The 14,476-nt window shown below is 44.3% G+C and overlaps 1 protein-coding gene across 1 annotated transcript in view; it reads left to right on the plus strand.

The window, feature by feature from the left end:
* LOC141271860 (uncharacterized) overlaps positions 1-14,476 on the plus strand; it is a 66,809-nt gene that overhangs the window by 18,345 nt on the left and 33,988 nt on the right. Inside the window, exons 8-9 of the mRNA XM_073682054.1 lie at positions 7,666-7,685; positions 13,151-13,153. Of these exons, the coding sequence (XP_073538155.1) occupies positions 7,666-7,685; positions 13,151-13,153 (23 nt within the window). The remainder of the gene's footprint in view (positions 1-7,665; positions 7,686-13,150; positions 13,154-14,476) is intronic.

The following is a 14,476-nucleotide window of genomic DNA, read 5'->3' on the forward strand; positions in this document are numbered from 1 at the left end:
CGGATACCATCGCTCAACCATAAATATTATTCACATTGGTTCCATAGCAGCAACCCAGACTCAAAATCTAAAGGGGTCAGTATTGCCCTACACAAGTCGCTACAGGCTCAAGTACTTGCCTCTAAACCTGATACGCAAGGAAGGTATTTGTTCCTAAAGATTAAAATTATCAGAGATGTATTTACCATCGCTAACTTTTATCTCCCTAACCAGGTTCAGATTAGAACTTGTAAAGCATACTTAAGCGACCTTGCTGCATTCGCCGAGGGTGCAGTAATAGTCGGAGGAGACCTCAATTTCACGCTGGATCGGGTCCTGGACTCATCTACGGGTAGGTCGGCCATCCCCGCTTCCCAGTTGGAGAGCCTGAGAGCTAAACTAACGGAATCTAGATTGGTCGATGTTTGGAGACTGACCCACCCCTCCACACGTGACTATACTTTTTTCTCCACGGTACATGATTCATATTGCAGAACAGATTATTTTTTAATTAGTCACAGACTGTTCTCGTTTCACCTGTTGACAAAAAATTGACCCAATGATTTGGTCAGACCATGCCTCGGTTTTACTCTCCTTGACATTACTAGAACTCTCATTGAGCGAGTGGACTTGGTCCTTGCACCCGGGGCTTCTTAAAGATCCCACTTGCCAAGAGGCAATCAGGACAGCCATCTCAGATTTCTCCAATAATCATAAAGATGACCCCACAGCTTTGCCATTTCAGTGGGAGGCCCTAAAGGGAGTCATACGGGGAGTACTCATCCAACAAGGGGCATGATTGAAGAAGGATAGGGCTTCTGCCATTACTAATCTGCTGACGCATATTCAGTCTTTAGAGTTGGATCACAAAATCCACAGGTCATGATTAATCTGTTGAAAGCTAGAACTGACTTGAGCTCATTGTTAGATACAGCAGCAGCGAGACAGAGAGACCGCTTCCGTAGATATCTATATGAATACTCAGACAAACCTGGTAGAGCTTTAGCACGATTTTTACATCCTCGAATTCCTACTACATATATACCCATCATTAAATCTAAATCAGGTAAATCTCTTCATTCCCCTCTGGAGATTGCAGACTCATTTAGGGATTATTACAACTCCCTTTACAACCTTAGGGGACCTTTGGCAGACATGGCCGTGTCCGACTTCCAGGAAAGAGTCGATGATTATGTAAATTTCACTCCGATTCCGCCTCTGCCATCTGAGGAAGTGGTGGCCCTTGAGACCCCGTTCTCGGAACAGGAGGTACTGGATACGGTCAAGTCTTTGGCAAATGGCAAAAGCCCCGGCCCGGATGGATTCCCGGCTAATTTTTATAAATTATTTGCACCAAATTTAATATCATTTATGACGAAGCTCTTCAATTCCATCTCTGAGAATTGCCATTTTGCCCCTCAAACCTTAGCTGCCACGATTGTCGTTATTCCCAAACCAGGAAAGGACCCCTTGGTATGCGCAAATTATTGACCTATCTCCCTAATTAATGTAGATGTAAAAGTATATGCCAAAGCAATTGCAAACAGACTAAGCTCACTACTTCCTAGCTCTATTCATGGAGATCAGGCAGGTTTTGTATACCGCAGAGAGGCTAGAGATAATACTATAAAAACATTGCTCCTTACCTCCCATATGCATAAACATAAGATCCCAGCATGTCTATTATCTATTGACGCAGAAAAGGCATTTGATCGCTTGGGGTGGAGCTTTCTGAGGTCTGCCTTGACACAACTTGGGTTGGGTCCGGACATGCTGGGTAGGATTATGGCACTATATCGGGGTCCCACAGCCAGACTTAAAGTTAATGCTATTTTCTCATCCCCTTTTCATATAGCTAATGGCACAAGACAGGGGTGCCCTCTTTCTCCCTTACTCTACATCATTGCAATGGAGCATCTGGCGGTAGCACTGAGGAACGCATCAGATATCAAAGGCGTCAATGTTGGTCAGAATCATTTCAAATTGTCAAATCTATGCAGATGACCTTTTGATGTACATCACTAATCCGACCATTGCCTTCCCAGTGCTGATGAGAGAGTTCCAACGGTTTGGAGAACTATCTAATTTTAAAGTTAACTATTCCAAGACAGAGGCCCTAAATATATCTCTCCCTGACGATTTATTTCGGAGACTTCAAACTTCCTTCCCATTTAAATGGGAGGATAAAGCAATAAAGTACCTGGGAGTTTGGATCCCCAGAGATGGGATAGACCTGTTTTTATTGAACTATGTCCCACTTTTACACAAAACGTTTTTGGATCTTAAAAAATACAGTAGACCTTAGCTTTCATGGTTCGGCCGTATAAACGTTATTAAAATGGATATTCTCCCTCGTTTCCTTTATCTTTTTCAAACTGCCCCAATAGCAATACCTGATTATTTCTTTAATCGTTTACAATCTGCTATCAGTAGTTTTGTTTGGGGCGCTCGTAGACCCCGAATTAGGCTCTCGGTTTTGACTAGATCCAAGACACAGGGGGGCACAGGTCTCCCTAATTTCAAACGATACTATCAAGCTATTCTCTTGTCTAGATTGGTTGATTGGAGATACAATGACTTGCACAAACAGTGGGTGACTATAGAAATACTCCTCTCCCCTGGCTCTCTATATTGGGCACCATGGTGTGGTGCCAATTCTAGGCCCTCGATCTCAGACTTTCCACCACTTACGCAGATAGTGCTGAGATTTTGGGATAGAAATCGGGGGAAACTGAAACTCAGTAATACACCGTGCAGACTGAGCCCCCTCTTCGACAACATTGATTTCCCCCCAGCGGTGGATAGGGCTACGTTTTTATGTTGGAGGTCTGATGACCGGGTGAGATTGGGACAGGTGGAGGACAGGCTCTCTGGGCTCTCCGATGTGGGGGAGTTAGGGGACATGATGCTGTCTACTGAGGGCCCTACCCACAGTCTCCTTGCTTTATAATTTGATCCTGGAAACAGTATCTATTGACACCCCTAGCTTTATTACAGCATGGGAGAGAGACTTGCAGACTACCCTCTCTGAAGCTGATTGCTTGAAGATCTTTACCCTTACACACAAGATCTCTGTCTCTTGCAGATCACAAGAGAAAAATTATAAAATTTTAACACGTTGGTATAGGTGTCCTGTGCTTCTCCATAAATTCAATCCTGCAATCCCGAATACATGCTGGAGATGCAACAATGAGGAAGGGTCTATGGTTCATATATGGTGGTCTTGTAGGCTTCTGCGTCCATTTTGGGGTGCGGTTTTTAATGCCTTTCGCTTGATGACTGGTGTCCACTGTGAACCATCCCCTCAAATTGCCCTCCTTTCATTGATTCCTGGGTCTATAACAACCATAAAGAAAGGAATTCTGAGGTTCTGCTTAGTGGCGGCCAGAACAATTATCCCCCAATACTGGAGAGCGGTGAGGGTTCCATCTGCGGCTGAGTGGGTGTCCGAAATGGATAGATTGGGCCGCATGGAGTCGATGATGGCTCAAGACAGCGACTCTGTGACTGTTCAGGGCCAAACATGGTTCCTTTGGAAGACATTCAAGGTGAGCTTAGAGTTTCGGGACTGGTTAAGTGAGTCCTCATAACCTCCATATAAGGTAATTGGGACCGAGGATGGTTTAGTCCCTCCCCCCTTTTCCCCACTTCCAATCTTTTTGTCTCTATTTCCTTTCCTTTCTCTTTACCTGACTTTATCTCCTCTTCACTGTCCTTTTCCTACACCATTTAAGAATGTTTAGTTTAAAATTTACTAAGTGGTGTTTGGGCAAGATGAGTCCAATCTGAGATATCTTGGATTACAAGTTTGATTGTTTCTTCATAAAGTTGCATTATACCTGAATGTTAATTCATATGTATTCATATGTATACTATTTTTCTTGATTATTTTTCCTGATTGTTGTATCTTATCTTTGACAAAATTTTAATAAATATATTTACAGAAAAAAAACCAACTTACATTTTGAATTAAAACATATGCAGTTACTTATATACATCTGTTATCTAAAAAGCAAATTAAATGCAATATTTCATCTGCACTGAATATTTATCATATATAAACCTATAAGATACATAACCATAAAATTCCAAAAAATAGAAGCCTTTATTGAATCAATATATTTAAAACCAAATACAACAACAACAAAGGGGGATAATGTACAACCATTTGTTAAAACATGATAAACATCATTGGTGGAGGTATTATGTTATATACTAAATCCAAAATGTCAATTTCATATATGTACAATTATAAAGTGCATGTTAATAGTGGCTCAGTACTATTGCACCAGGGGGTCACAGGAAATAAATATGGATATAAAAAGCATAGTGCTATTCCTGATTGATATTAATATAATAAGCAAACGGTGCTAAACTGCCAGAAGAAACAATGCATAATCAAATAAATGAATAGATGAAAAGTAAACATAGATAAGTATACATCATGTATGTACAGACTTCACACCAGGAGCTGATTCCAGACGCACGTTTTGCTGGTGGCTTTGACAAGGGAACAAATATGATCCATTCCTTCTTTGTTGGAACGTCTGGTGTGATCCATTTGAAGTAAATTAAAATGTCTCCTGCTCTCCATCTCAATTATCTCAATTTGTAATACTGGGATAAGATTATCTATACAAAGACTCCTGTATAGAAATATTCGGGCTACAGCAACAGCACATATTTTATACAGAAGAATAGGGCTATCTCCATTGTTCTTTGTACAAGGACATATAGATCAGATAAGGTCCTCATATTTAGGCAGTTTCTATTTTACTCAAACACTCTCTATATGAACAAGATCAGTGAGTCTCATTATACCGAGTCTGGAAGCTCCAGGGACAAAGACCCCGTCTAGTACTAACACTCTGGAGGCCAGGCCCGGAGTATCCAGACATGGTGCCCAGACTCTCTCATTTTTGGCTCTTTTAGAATAAATCATTTTCTCATACAGTCCTGTAGTAATGAATTTGTTATCACGTTTTGTAGGAGGGTTCATCTGAATCCATCTAAATGTTCTCAATTTATATGCAAGAAACAATAAATGTCCTACCGCAGTTTTACTGTGTGTCCAGTGTCAGTTCTAAAAACCGTAATAAAATACCTTGGTGTCTCTGACTAAACCTTCTTATTATGATTATACAATTGTAATAACTTTACTCCAAAAACTATTTATAATCCCGCAGCATGTGTATAAGATCATCAGGTTCCGCTAAGCTCTTCAGACCTTTGGCCTCTGTACGTATGCCGACCTTGTGGAGAAACACAGGGTTCATATATCCCCTATGGATGATTTATAGTTATGACCGGCTGCAATGTTCCAGTAGGGATATAGATTTGATTGCCTCAAGTATGCTTGTCCATTGGTTGTCACTAATGGGCCCAATATCCCTTTCCCAGTTGCCCATACTAACAGAGTATAATTTTCCCCATATTCAGCTAGCGGCATTTTATAAATTCCAGAAATCTTATAGACCATCCCCATGAATTCACTCTTGTGTTCAGCATCATGTCTAACTGCAGTCTGTGGAGTAACAGTAATAGTGGCAAACCACAAAGCTGCTATGGGACCCATGACGGGGTGCCTGGTGGCAGTCAATTATACTGTTTGAAGGGCTTTGTGGGGATCAATTATACTATTTTGACGCCTATGTCAGGGCCATTATACTGTTTAGGGGGCAATGTGAGGGGCCATTATACTCTATGTAGGGCCATCACACTGTGTGGGGGCCATCCTATTGTGTGGATGAATGTGAGGGACCTCATGCTGTGTGGGAGGACTGTCCTGGAGGATAAAGTTTAGGATCACAATACAGCTTCAGTTTGTTGCTGACTGCAAGGTAATACTGACATGTGGACAGTGTCACGAGGACTGATAAAAAATTCAGTTTTCTGTGATAAGATCTAATACAAAGTTTCTTTGCTTGTATTATTCATTTATGAAAAGAAGAAAAATAAACTGTAGTTACCAGTGATGAGCGAGCGTGTATTGTTAACCCTTTTGGCGAGCACGTTCGGGTGCTCGCCGAATATTTGCAGCGTGCCGGCATCTATGTTAGTGTCGCCGCGGGTGAATGTGTCACATCTGTTAGACAGCTCTGATACATGCAGGGATTGCCTGTTTGTTACTCAGAGAGCACCCGAGCATGCTCGCCGAAAGGGTTAGCAATACACGCTCGCTCATCACTTGTAGTTACTCCAACATGGTTTCTACTGATTGCTGCATCAAACTAGTTAAAGATGTTTTCCACTTTTTTATTATTTATCAGCCAGCACCCAACATGCTGAGTGGCAGATGTAACTGAGGAGTTAATACATTTTTGGGCATCAGTTCTGACTATTTCTTTTGTTGCGCTGCTTTGTAGTAGGCTGAACATGAGGGGTGGATGGAGGAACAAGATTAATCATTTAAGTTGTTTGTAGAATTGAGGAAAGGAAATGTTCTAATACGAGGCCTACTTGGATAGCGGAACCTCTGGGATGCCACGGATGGAGTACAGAGCTACAGTGCAGTGTCTGTGAGCAACCGCTGCCGAGTCAGTCAGAAAACAGCAGGTCAGAGTAACAAATCAGGAGATGGAAAACATGGTCAAATAGGCAGAGAGTTAGGGCAGAGAGAAGAGTGAAGAAAGTGGTCAGGGACAACCCAAGTCTATACCATACCATCAATCACAATAAAGAACAGCTGTGCACACAATGGAAATCACAAATACCTATTACTGAGCTCATGGGACCTTATATAGCAGACCACGAAGACTTTACCATCCCCACTGTTAATCTGCACTCCCCATCTGCTACTCATCTTATCTCTAACCTCCTCTCTCGGCCTTTCACAGCTACTAACTCTACAGCTCATGAAGACGGGAATACACTGGTCCTGTACTTCTACCAGCTCTGATCAGATAATGATTTTACTAATTCTTCCCTCCCGCTCTCTGACCTCAATCTTCTATTAACACTGTCAAAATTTACCACTCATAAATAAAACATAAAAATCACTGCACACGTAGAGAGGTATGGTAAACTTTAGGTGAAACTTTATTTGAAGCGTGATGCTTGAGGTGACTACCACTAGTCGCCTCAAGCATCACCCTTCAAATAAAGTTTCACTTAAAGCATACCATACCTCTCTACGTGTGCAGTGATTTTTATGTTTTATTACTGACGGAACCACTGGCTCCCTTCACTAGCACCGTGCCTTTCCATTTTGTTAAGTGCTAGCCTTTATCGTTTCCACTAAAATTTACCACTCAACATCGGACCCCCCTACACACTGCTCATACATAAACCTATGTGCCATCAATACCAAATAACTACCTGACCATCGTGCATGTGTGTGGGGTTGTAACGTTATTGGAGCTGCTCACCTCTACAGTGGGAGAGGCACCTGACAACCTCTTAAAAGGGAATATCCTGTGATTTTTATATTAATAATTATTGATTATATAATCAATTATTTTTAATACAAAATTAAATGTACTGTTTTCACATTTTTTATGTAATTTTTTCTGCAGATAATGGAGGCGGCCGTTTTTTATTTTCTGGTGTGTAAGTGTCTGAGCACGACACCTATGCACCGCAAATACTGCAGCCTCTGGGCACAGGAGACTGTGGTTCGTGTCTGACCGCATCTCCGACACTGTGGCTGCCTCCAGCTGTGACCTGGGCATGCCATCTTGGGCGGAGCCAGAAGCCATTTATTTGTAGTTCACAGCTGCGAGCTACAATTTCTCCATTACCAGTCACAGTGCTCAGCGTGACAGCAGATGTGGTGAGAATCAGGGTGGGGATCAGCAGCCTGACTGTCATGAATGTGCTACACCCTGCTGGACCCTGTGGTGGGTCTGGGATTAGAAGATCAAAGAGGTTAGCTGATCACAGGTCCTCTTTGGTATCTGCGTGGCCATTCATGATTTAAACAGGTTTTTGGTTTCTTGTTGTATGAAAGGGGTTAAGAATTCCTTGTTTATATTCAGCTGAGTTTTCCATTGGCTCCTGTGTCAGCTGCAGCTTATTGGGAATACTCCCCTTTCCTTATTTAAACCTGTCATAGCTTCCTCCTATGCCAGCTATAGAGTTTCTATCCTGTGCCTTACTGCTCTGGAGAAACTGCTGTGTGCCTTGTGATACCTGTGGAGTTCCATTTGTTATTGTGGTTTTCCCGTTTGTCTCTTCCCCGGTGTTGTCTTATTGTAGTAGTAAGACTAGCACCTTACAGTTCTTTACACTATACAGGGCTGAGCACAGGGTCAGCCAGGACTTAGGCACGTGACGGCGCATGGGGGGAGAACTCGTCTAAGGTAATAGGGAGTGCAGGATACAGCAATAGGTGAGTGTTTAGGGGTCACCATCTTCTCCCTCTTCCTGTCATCAGAGCTCCCCTTTTCCTGTTTTCCCACCTCTCCCTTTGCATTGCACACAGGCATCTCTCTGTCCTCATGTGACACTTACATTGTGCTACTGCCAAGCTGCCGTGCTGTTCTCACCGCTGGAGAAGTCAGCGCTGCTCTGATCAGTGAGACCAGGACTGCACAAGTGACTTCTTCCAGCAGTGAGAACACCTCGGTAGCCTGGGATTAGTAGTACAATGTCAGGCTGCAGATCACTGCCACCGCAGTGGTCCGAAAACATCAGTGTAATCATCACACTGCTGTGCTCTGAGCACTGACTGAGCTCTGCTATGTCAGTGTAAGCTTCATTTAAACGTTTCTGCGTTACAGACATCTGAAAGAGGCTTACACTGACATAGCAGAGTCATGTATCTAATCCCATCATGTGTGATACAGCCCACAGTGCCACGTATCTAATGCCAATCATGTGTGATACAGCAAGCAGAGCAGTGTACCGAATCCTTTCATGTGTGATACACTACACTGAGCCCTGTATCTAATCCCAATGCATGATAAAGATCATATATCTAATCCTAGCATGTGATACAGCGAGCAGCACCAACTAACAGTCGCCCTCGGTGACATTTTCCACATGTCAGCGTCACTTTGCAGTCACCAACAAAATGTCTCTGCACTACAGTGTCCATTTTAGGATATGATCAGATATCAAAATCATACATCAGAATGATGTCAGTTTGAGGCTAATTACCCTGTCTGAGAACTGATTTTTACAAGTGACTTTGACAACTGAAATAATAATAATAAAAAGTCACTGTTTGCTGATGGGACTAGAACCCAAAACTCTGTTTACAAGCCAGTGCATTAACCACTGAGCTATGAACTCAGTTGTAGAAATCTAGGCGTACACTAGGAAAACTTCAGCAGCTGCTCCTCCTAGTGTTTAAAAGTGGAAAAAAATCAACCCTTTTCAAATTATTTTTCAGATCATTAATTATTAAAAAAAAAAAGTTAATATTTAAAAAAAAAAATTAAAACATTGCCACATCAAAGATGAACTGGTCACAAAAAGACAGATCCATTTTGGAAATTTCAGAGGGGCTCAGCCCCCCTACCGCTCTCCCCCCTTTAACAATACAATAATGTAACTCTTACAACTGGATGGGTGAGGCTCGGTCACAGCTTTATTAACTCTTTGGTAATTTCATTCAAAACTTATAATCCTTCTAACATCCTAAAAAAATAAGAGGACATTCAAAAATCTAATGCCCCATATAGTAGACGTCCGGTGACTGGTCATAATCACCTCCTGTGTGGGGTCTATTTGTCTCCAAGCAGAGAAATCAAAGGTTACATTCCACACTGTGTAGAAAAGGCGGCGCGGGGTAATTGTGCCCGTAGTGCAGAGCAAATAATGCTGTAACCGTGACCAAGAGTCTGTGTAAGTAAGAAAGAGACTTCTACCAAGATGCCCCAAATCTGTAAGAGAGAGAGTGCCGGACCCCCGGGACTGAGCTCAAGGCAGAGGTATGGGGCTGTAAGGGGGAAACTGGGTGTGACAAGGAGGTGACACAATAATGTACACACGGCTCCGTACAAGTCGTACACACACGGTTCAGCTCCGTACGCCTCGCACACGCGCGGCTCCGCTCCATACGCCTCGTAAACGTGCGGCTCCGCTCAGTACACCTCGTACATGCACGGCTCCGCTCCCTACGCCTTGTACACGCGCGGCTCTGCTCCCTACACGCGTGGCTCCGCTCCGTACGCCTCGTACACGCGCGGCTCCGCTCCGTACGCCTCGTACACACACGCGGCTCCGCTCCGTACACCTCGTACACACGCGGCTCTGCTACATCCACACTGTAAACCCCTCCTGACCCCACACATAAACTTCACCTCATCCAGCACCATGACAACCAGCACAGCAGAGACTATAATAAAGTAAGAAAGAGAGACTTCTACCAAGACTGTGAGGACCCCAAACCAAACCCCAACGCTCAGCCCCCCTACCGCTCTCCCCCCTTTAACAATACAATAATGTAACTCTTACAACTGGATGGGTGAGGCTCGGTCACAGCTTTATTAACTCTTTACACTCATTCCATTAGAAAGGCATTTTATTCCACAATAATTCCGCTTGTTGCAGCATGCCGTGTCTCCACACCGGCAAGTTGGCCAACAAGTGTAACTGTTCAACATGTCCTTTCTATTTCCAGGCCACGGAGGATCCTGCGTACTCGTAGGCAGGACTCAGACCCCCACCCATCATCATTAACGCTTGTTTCACTCCGTCCTGGAGTCCTGACAGGAATATGTCCAGTCCAATATCGGTTAGGTGACCCCCATCGGGCCATATGAGGCCTGCTCTATCTCCTTCCAGCTCTCGATGTCGTATCACTACACCACCTATTTCTTTTACAAATTTTGCCATCCGAATATTTATTAGCCGCCTTGTCCGTTATGTCTCGCGCACCTCGCCATACCGCTCTCGGCACCATCTCCGACCATACTATCGTTAGTTTTCTAAAAAATGATTTGAAGCGCTCAGTGTCTAGCTTCGTTATTGCCATTAGTTCTGCGCTCTTGTAATAACCGAGGTCGTTTCCCCCGGCGTGTATCACTAATATGACCGGACCTGTCGCTTCTCTCCCTATCTCGATCACCTCCATTAGCACCTGTGGCCATCGTAGACCTCTAATACCTCTCCAGTTGAAATATGTGTTATGAAACCCCATATTCCTCCCGCTCGGGCGGACTTTCGCCCTTTTTTCTGCCCAGTATATGTACGAGTGGCCTATTACCCACACTGTTGGCTTTGTGTCACCTGTAAAAGAAACAAACAACGTTAGGATAACAAGTCCGGTCTTATGTATCTGGTGAAACACGCGGATCGCCATCTCCCTATCCTCTGCACTTCAGTCTCTGACAGTCCTGCTCTGGCTGCTTCCGTGGCTGCGCCTATGCGGAATGAGTGTGTCCCGTAATCTTTGGGGTGGTACCCTGCTGATGTTAGGCATTTATTAAATATAGATTGGAACTGGTATCTAGATAATGGAGTTCCGTCAATGTGTGATAGGAAGAAATTACTTTGTGGCCTGATGGCTGTATATGTTTTTACTATTGTTACCGGACACAGTGTACTGTTAGTGGGTTGTAAAAGCACCCAAGTGCCTCTGCCGGCTGGGTCCGTTTTGGATTTGCGTATGCGTAGGCGTATTGCATTATTGGCTATGACTACGTACTGGTGTAATAAGCCTCCACTGGTGATGATTTTGGATTGAGGGACTAATTTGCTTATGCGTAGCACCCCAAAGAAGGCGATAGCAAATGCAGTAGACAGTAGTGTTGCTTCAAATTGTGAGTGGCATGTTACTGGTGTTAGGGATATGATTTGTGACAGCAGTTTTAGTGACACGGGACGTCTGCACTCCTGACTTGGCTGAGCCCTTTTCCATCCTTTTAAGGCTTGCGTAATAATGAATCTCTTTGTCACATCTCCCCAATTCAGTAGTTGGAAGTGAAATGCCACTCCAGTCAGCCACCTCTGCGCTGACGCCCCTGATATGCCCCTCATCCTTAGCTGGTGAAGAAATTCTATGGTGACTTGTAACCTGGCTTGTTCACATTGGTCAACCCGTCTGCCTGCTACTAGTCATGTCCACTCTTCCCATGCCTTACCGTAAGCTTGCCACGTCGACGGGGCGACTGACGCTCTTATTAATGGCATCAGCTGTTCGCCACTATATCCCAGAGGGATTGGGGGCAAGTGGTGCCCGACGGATGTGCGTTGGGGAGGAGCTCTCTGAAAACCTGCCAATTGAATTGTGATAAAGCGTTAGCAGCAGCATTAGACCCCTCAGCATCGTGCCTCGCGCGGACCCATATATTGTGTGTTAGGCACAGGAATGCTAGCCGGCGTAGTAGGCTTAGCACTGGGAGAGACGATGATGCCATCTTATTAATGCAGTGCGCTAGGCTAGTGTTTCTTGTTATGAAGCGTATATTTTTGTTCGCCAGGTGGGTGCTCCGTATTTCTATTGCTACCATTATTGAGAAGAGTTCGAGTAGTGTGTGGTTATTTGTCAACCCTTGTTCAGACCAATACGGAGGCCATAAGCCTGTGCACCATTGGTTATCTAGTATCGCTGCATATCCGCCTGATTCTGCCGCCGCAGTGAATAATCTTAATTCAATGTTGGACTGCTCCTCTGACATAAATAGCGTGTGCCCGTTGAATGATTGTAAGAAGGTTTTCCACACCTCTAAGTCCGCCTGAAGCTGCCTGGTGATAATGATTCTATGACTTGGTTTTAATGCACGTTTTGTTGCGAGGGATAAGTGACGAGAAAACACCCTTCCGACTGGCATCACCCAGCTTGCAAACACGAGGAGACCATGTAACACTTGCATCTGTTGTAGTGTTACTTTTCGTGCTGCGCAAAATCCCTCAATGAGGTGTAGTGCTTTTTTGTATTTTTTTCCGTTGGGAGGCGGAACAACCTTGCTGCGGTGTCGATTTCGATGCCTAAGAACGACAGCTTTGTTGTGGGGCCTATGGTTTTTGTTGGGCATAATGGGACTCCAAACCGTCGCGAGATGTTTGTGAATTCGTTGAGTAATGATTGGCATTGATTTGAATTTTTGGGTCCGACGAATAGGAAGTCATCTAGGTAATGTGTGACGGACCTACTGCCGGTTTCGTACCTCAGCACCCATTCTAGGAAAGCACTGAATAGCTCAAAGTAGTAACAGGATATAGAACAACCCATTGGGAGGCAAGTGTTGTAGAAGTATTCATTGTCCACTTGGCATCCCAACAGGTGGTAGCAGTCTGGGTGTACCAGAAGTAGGCGAAAGGCGGATTCTATATCTGATTTAGCGAGCAGCGCTCCGGGCCCCGCGTCGCGTACTAACATTACTGCTCTGTCGAATGACACGTAGGAGACTGAGGCGTCTTCAGATGAAATACCGTCATTCACAGACTCTCCTTTCGGGTAAGATAAATGATGGATTAGACGGAATGAGCCTGGCTCTTTTTTGGGGATTATTCCCAGAGGGGAAACTCTTAGGTTACTGAATGGTTGTGTTGGGAAGGGGCCCGCTACTCTGCCTAGGGCTACTTCTTTTAGTATTTTTTTCTTAAGTATTTCGGGGTGCTCTCTTGCAGATTTAAGGTTATTTGCAAAGGTGGACGATTTATTAAGTTTGAAGGGAATGAAAAAAACGTATGTGAAACCAAAACGTAACTGCCCCGCTGCGTCTTTCTTAGGATATTGGTCTAGCCAGGGGCCCATCGCGTTTACGCTCACTGGGGTCCTTGGATTCTGACTGTGGGAGTTTAATTGATAATTTGCTTGCGGGGCGAGAACATCTCGCTGCAGGGTGGGCTGCTCCACAGGCTGAGCATTCATGCTTGTATCTGCATAAGGCGTAAAAGCGACAATGTCCCTCGTTGTACTGCCAGCAGGCCCCTGGTCTACGTACGACCACTGAATTTTGGCCTGCTGTTGCCGGTTGTCCAGTAGCCATTGTTGGAAAGGGATGGTGTTTCTGTGACAGCATTAGTCGCAACCATACGTCTGTAGCTTTTACCCCCCAGCCCAGCTGTGGTTGCAGAGCCAACCGCCTCCGGAACTCTTCGTCGTAGCGCCACCATGCTGAACCGCCGTGTGCTTTGTACAAGTTATACACCGTATCCTGGTATATGAATAGTTCCGAGCAGCGTTCTGGATGCTTTTGGCCCATTATACAACCTAGCACAGAAAACGCCTGTAACCAGTTACTCATTGTCTTTGTGACCTTTTGCCTGTTTCTGTCGAATGGACTGTCGGCTATCATTCTCTCTTTGTCTGTAGTATGTTGGTCCATGGATACTAGTGACCAAATGTCAATGTAGTCATTATTCCAAATTTTAATTCTTGTTTCCTCGTCTATGTGTGAACCTAGTGGGCTTATCCCGCAAAAGAATGCGTCCTTGTGTATGCTGGCTAATGGTGGAGTTGTTTTCGTAGAATTATGTATTGCAACTGGTGGCATGGAGAGTTGTTCGACCAGGGCCTTAAGGGCCGCTATTAAGTTGGTGTTACTATTTCCCATTTCAGTTATCATCATATTGCACTCACCAATTCCTTCGGCTGGAGGAGGGT

This window comes from Phyllobates terribilis, unplaced genomic scaffold (genome assembly GCF_046119375.1).
Source record: "Phyllobates terribilis strain yellow unplaced genomic scaffold, ASM4611937v1 Scaffold_5__5_contigs__length_657084704, whole genome shotgun sequence".
Lineage (NCBI taxonomy): Eukaryota > Metazoa > Chordata > Amphibia > Anura > Dendrobatidae > Phyllobates > Phyllobates terribilis.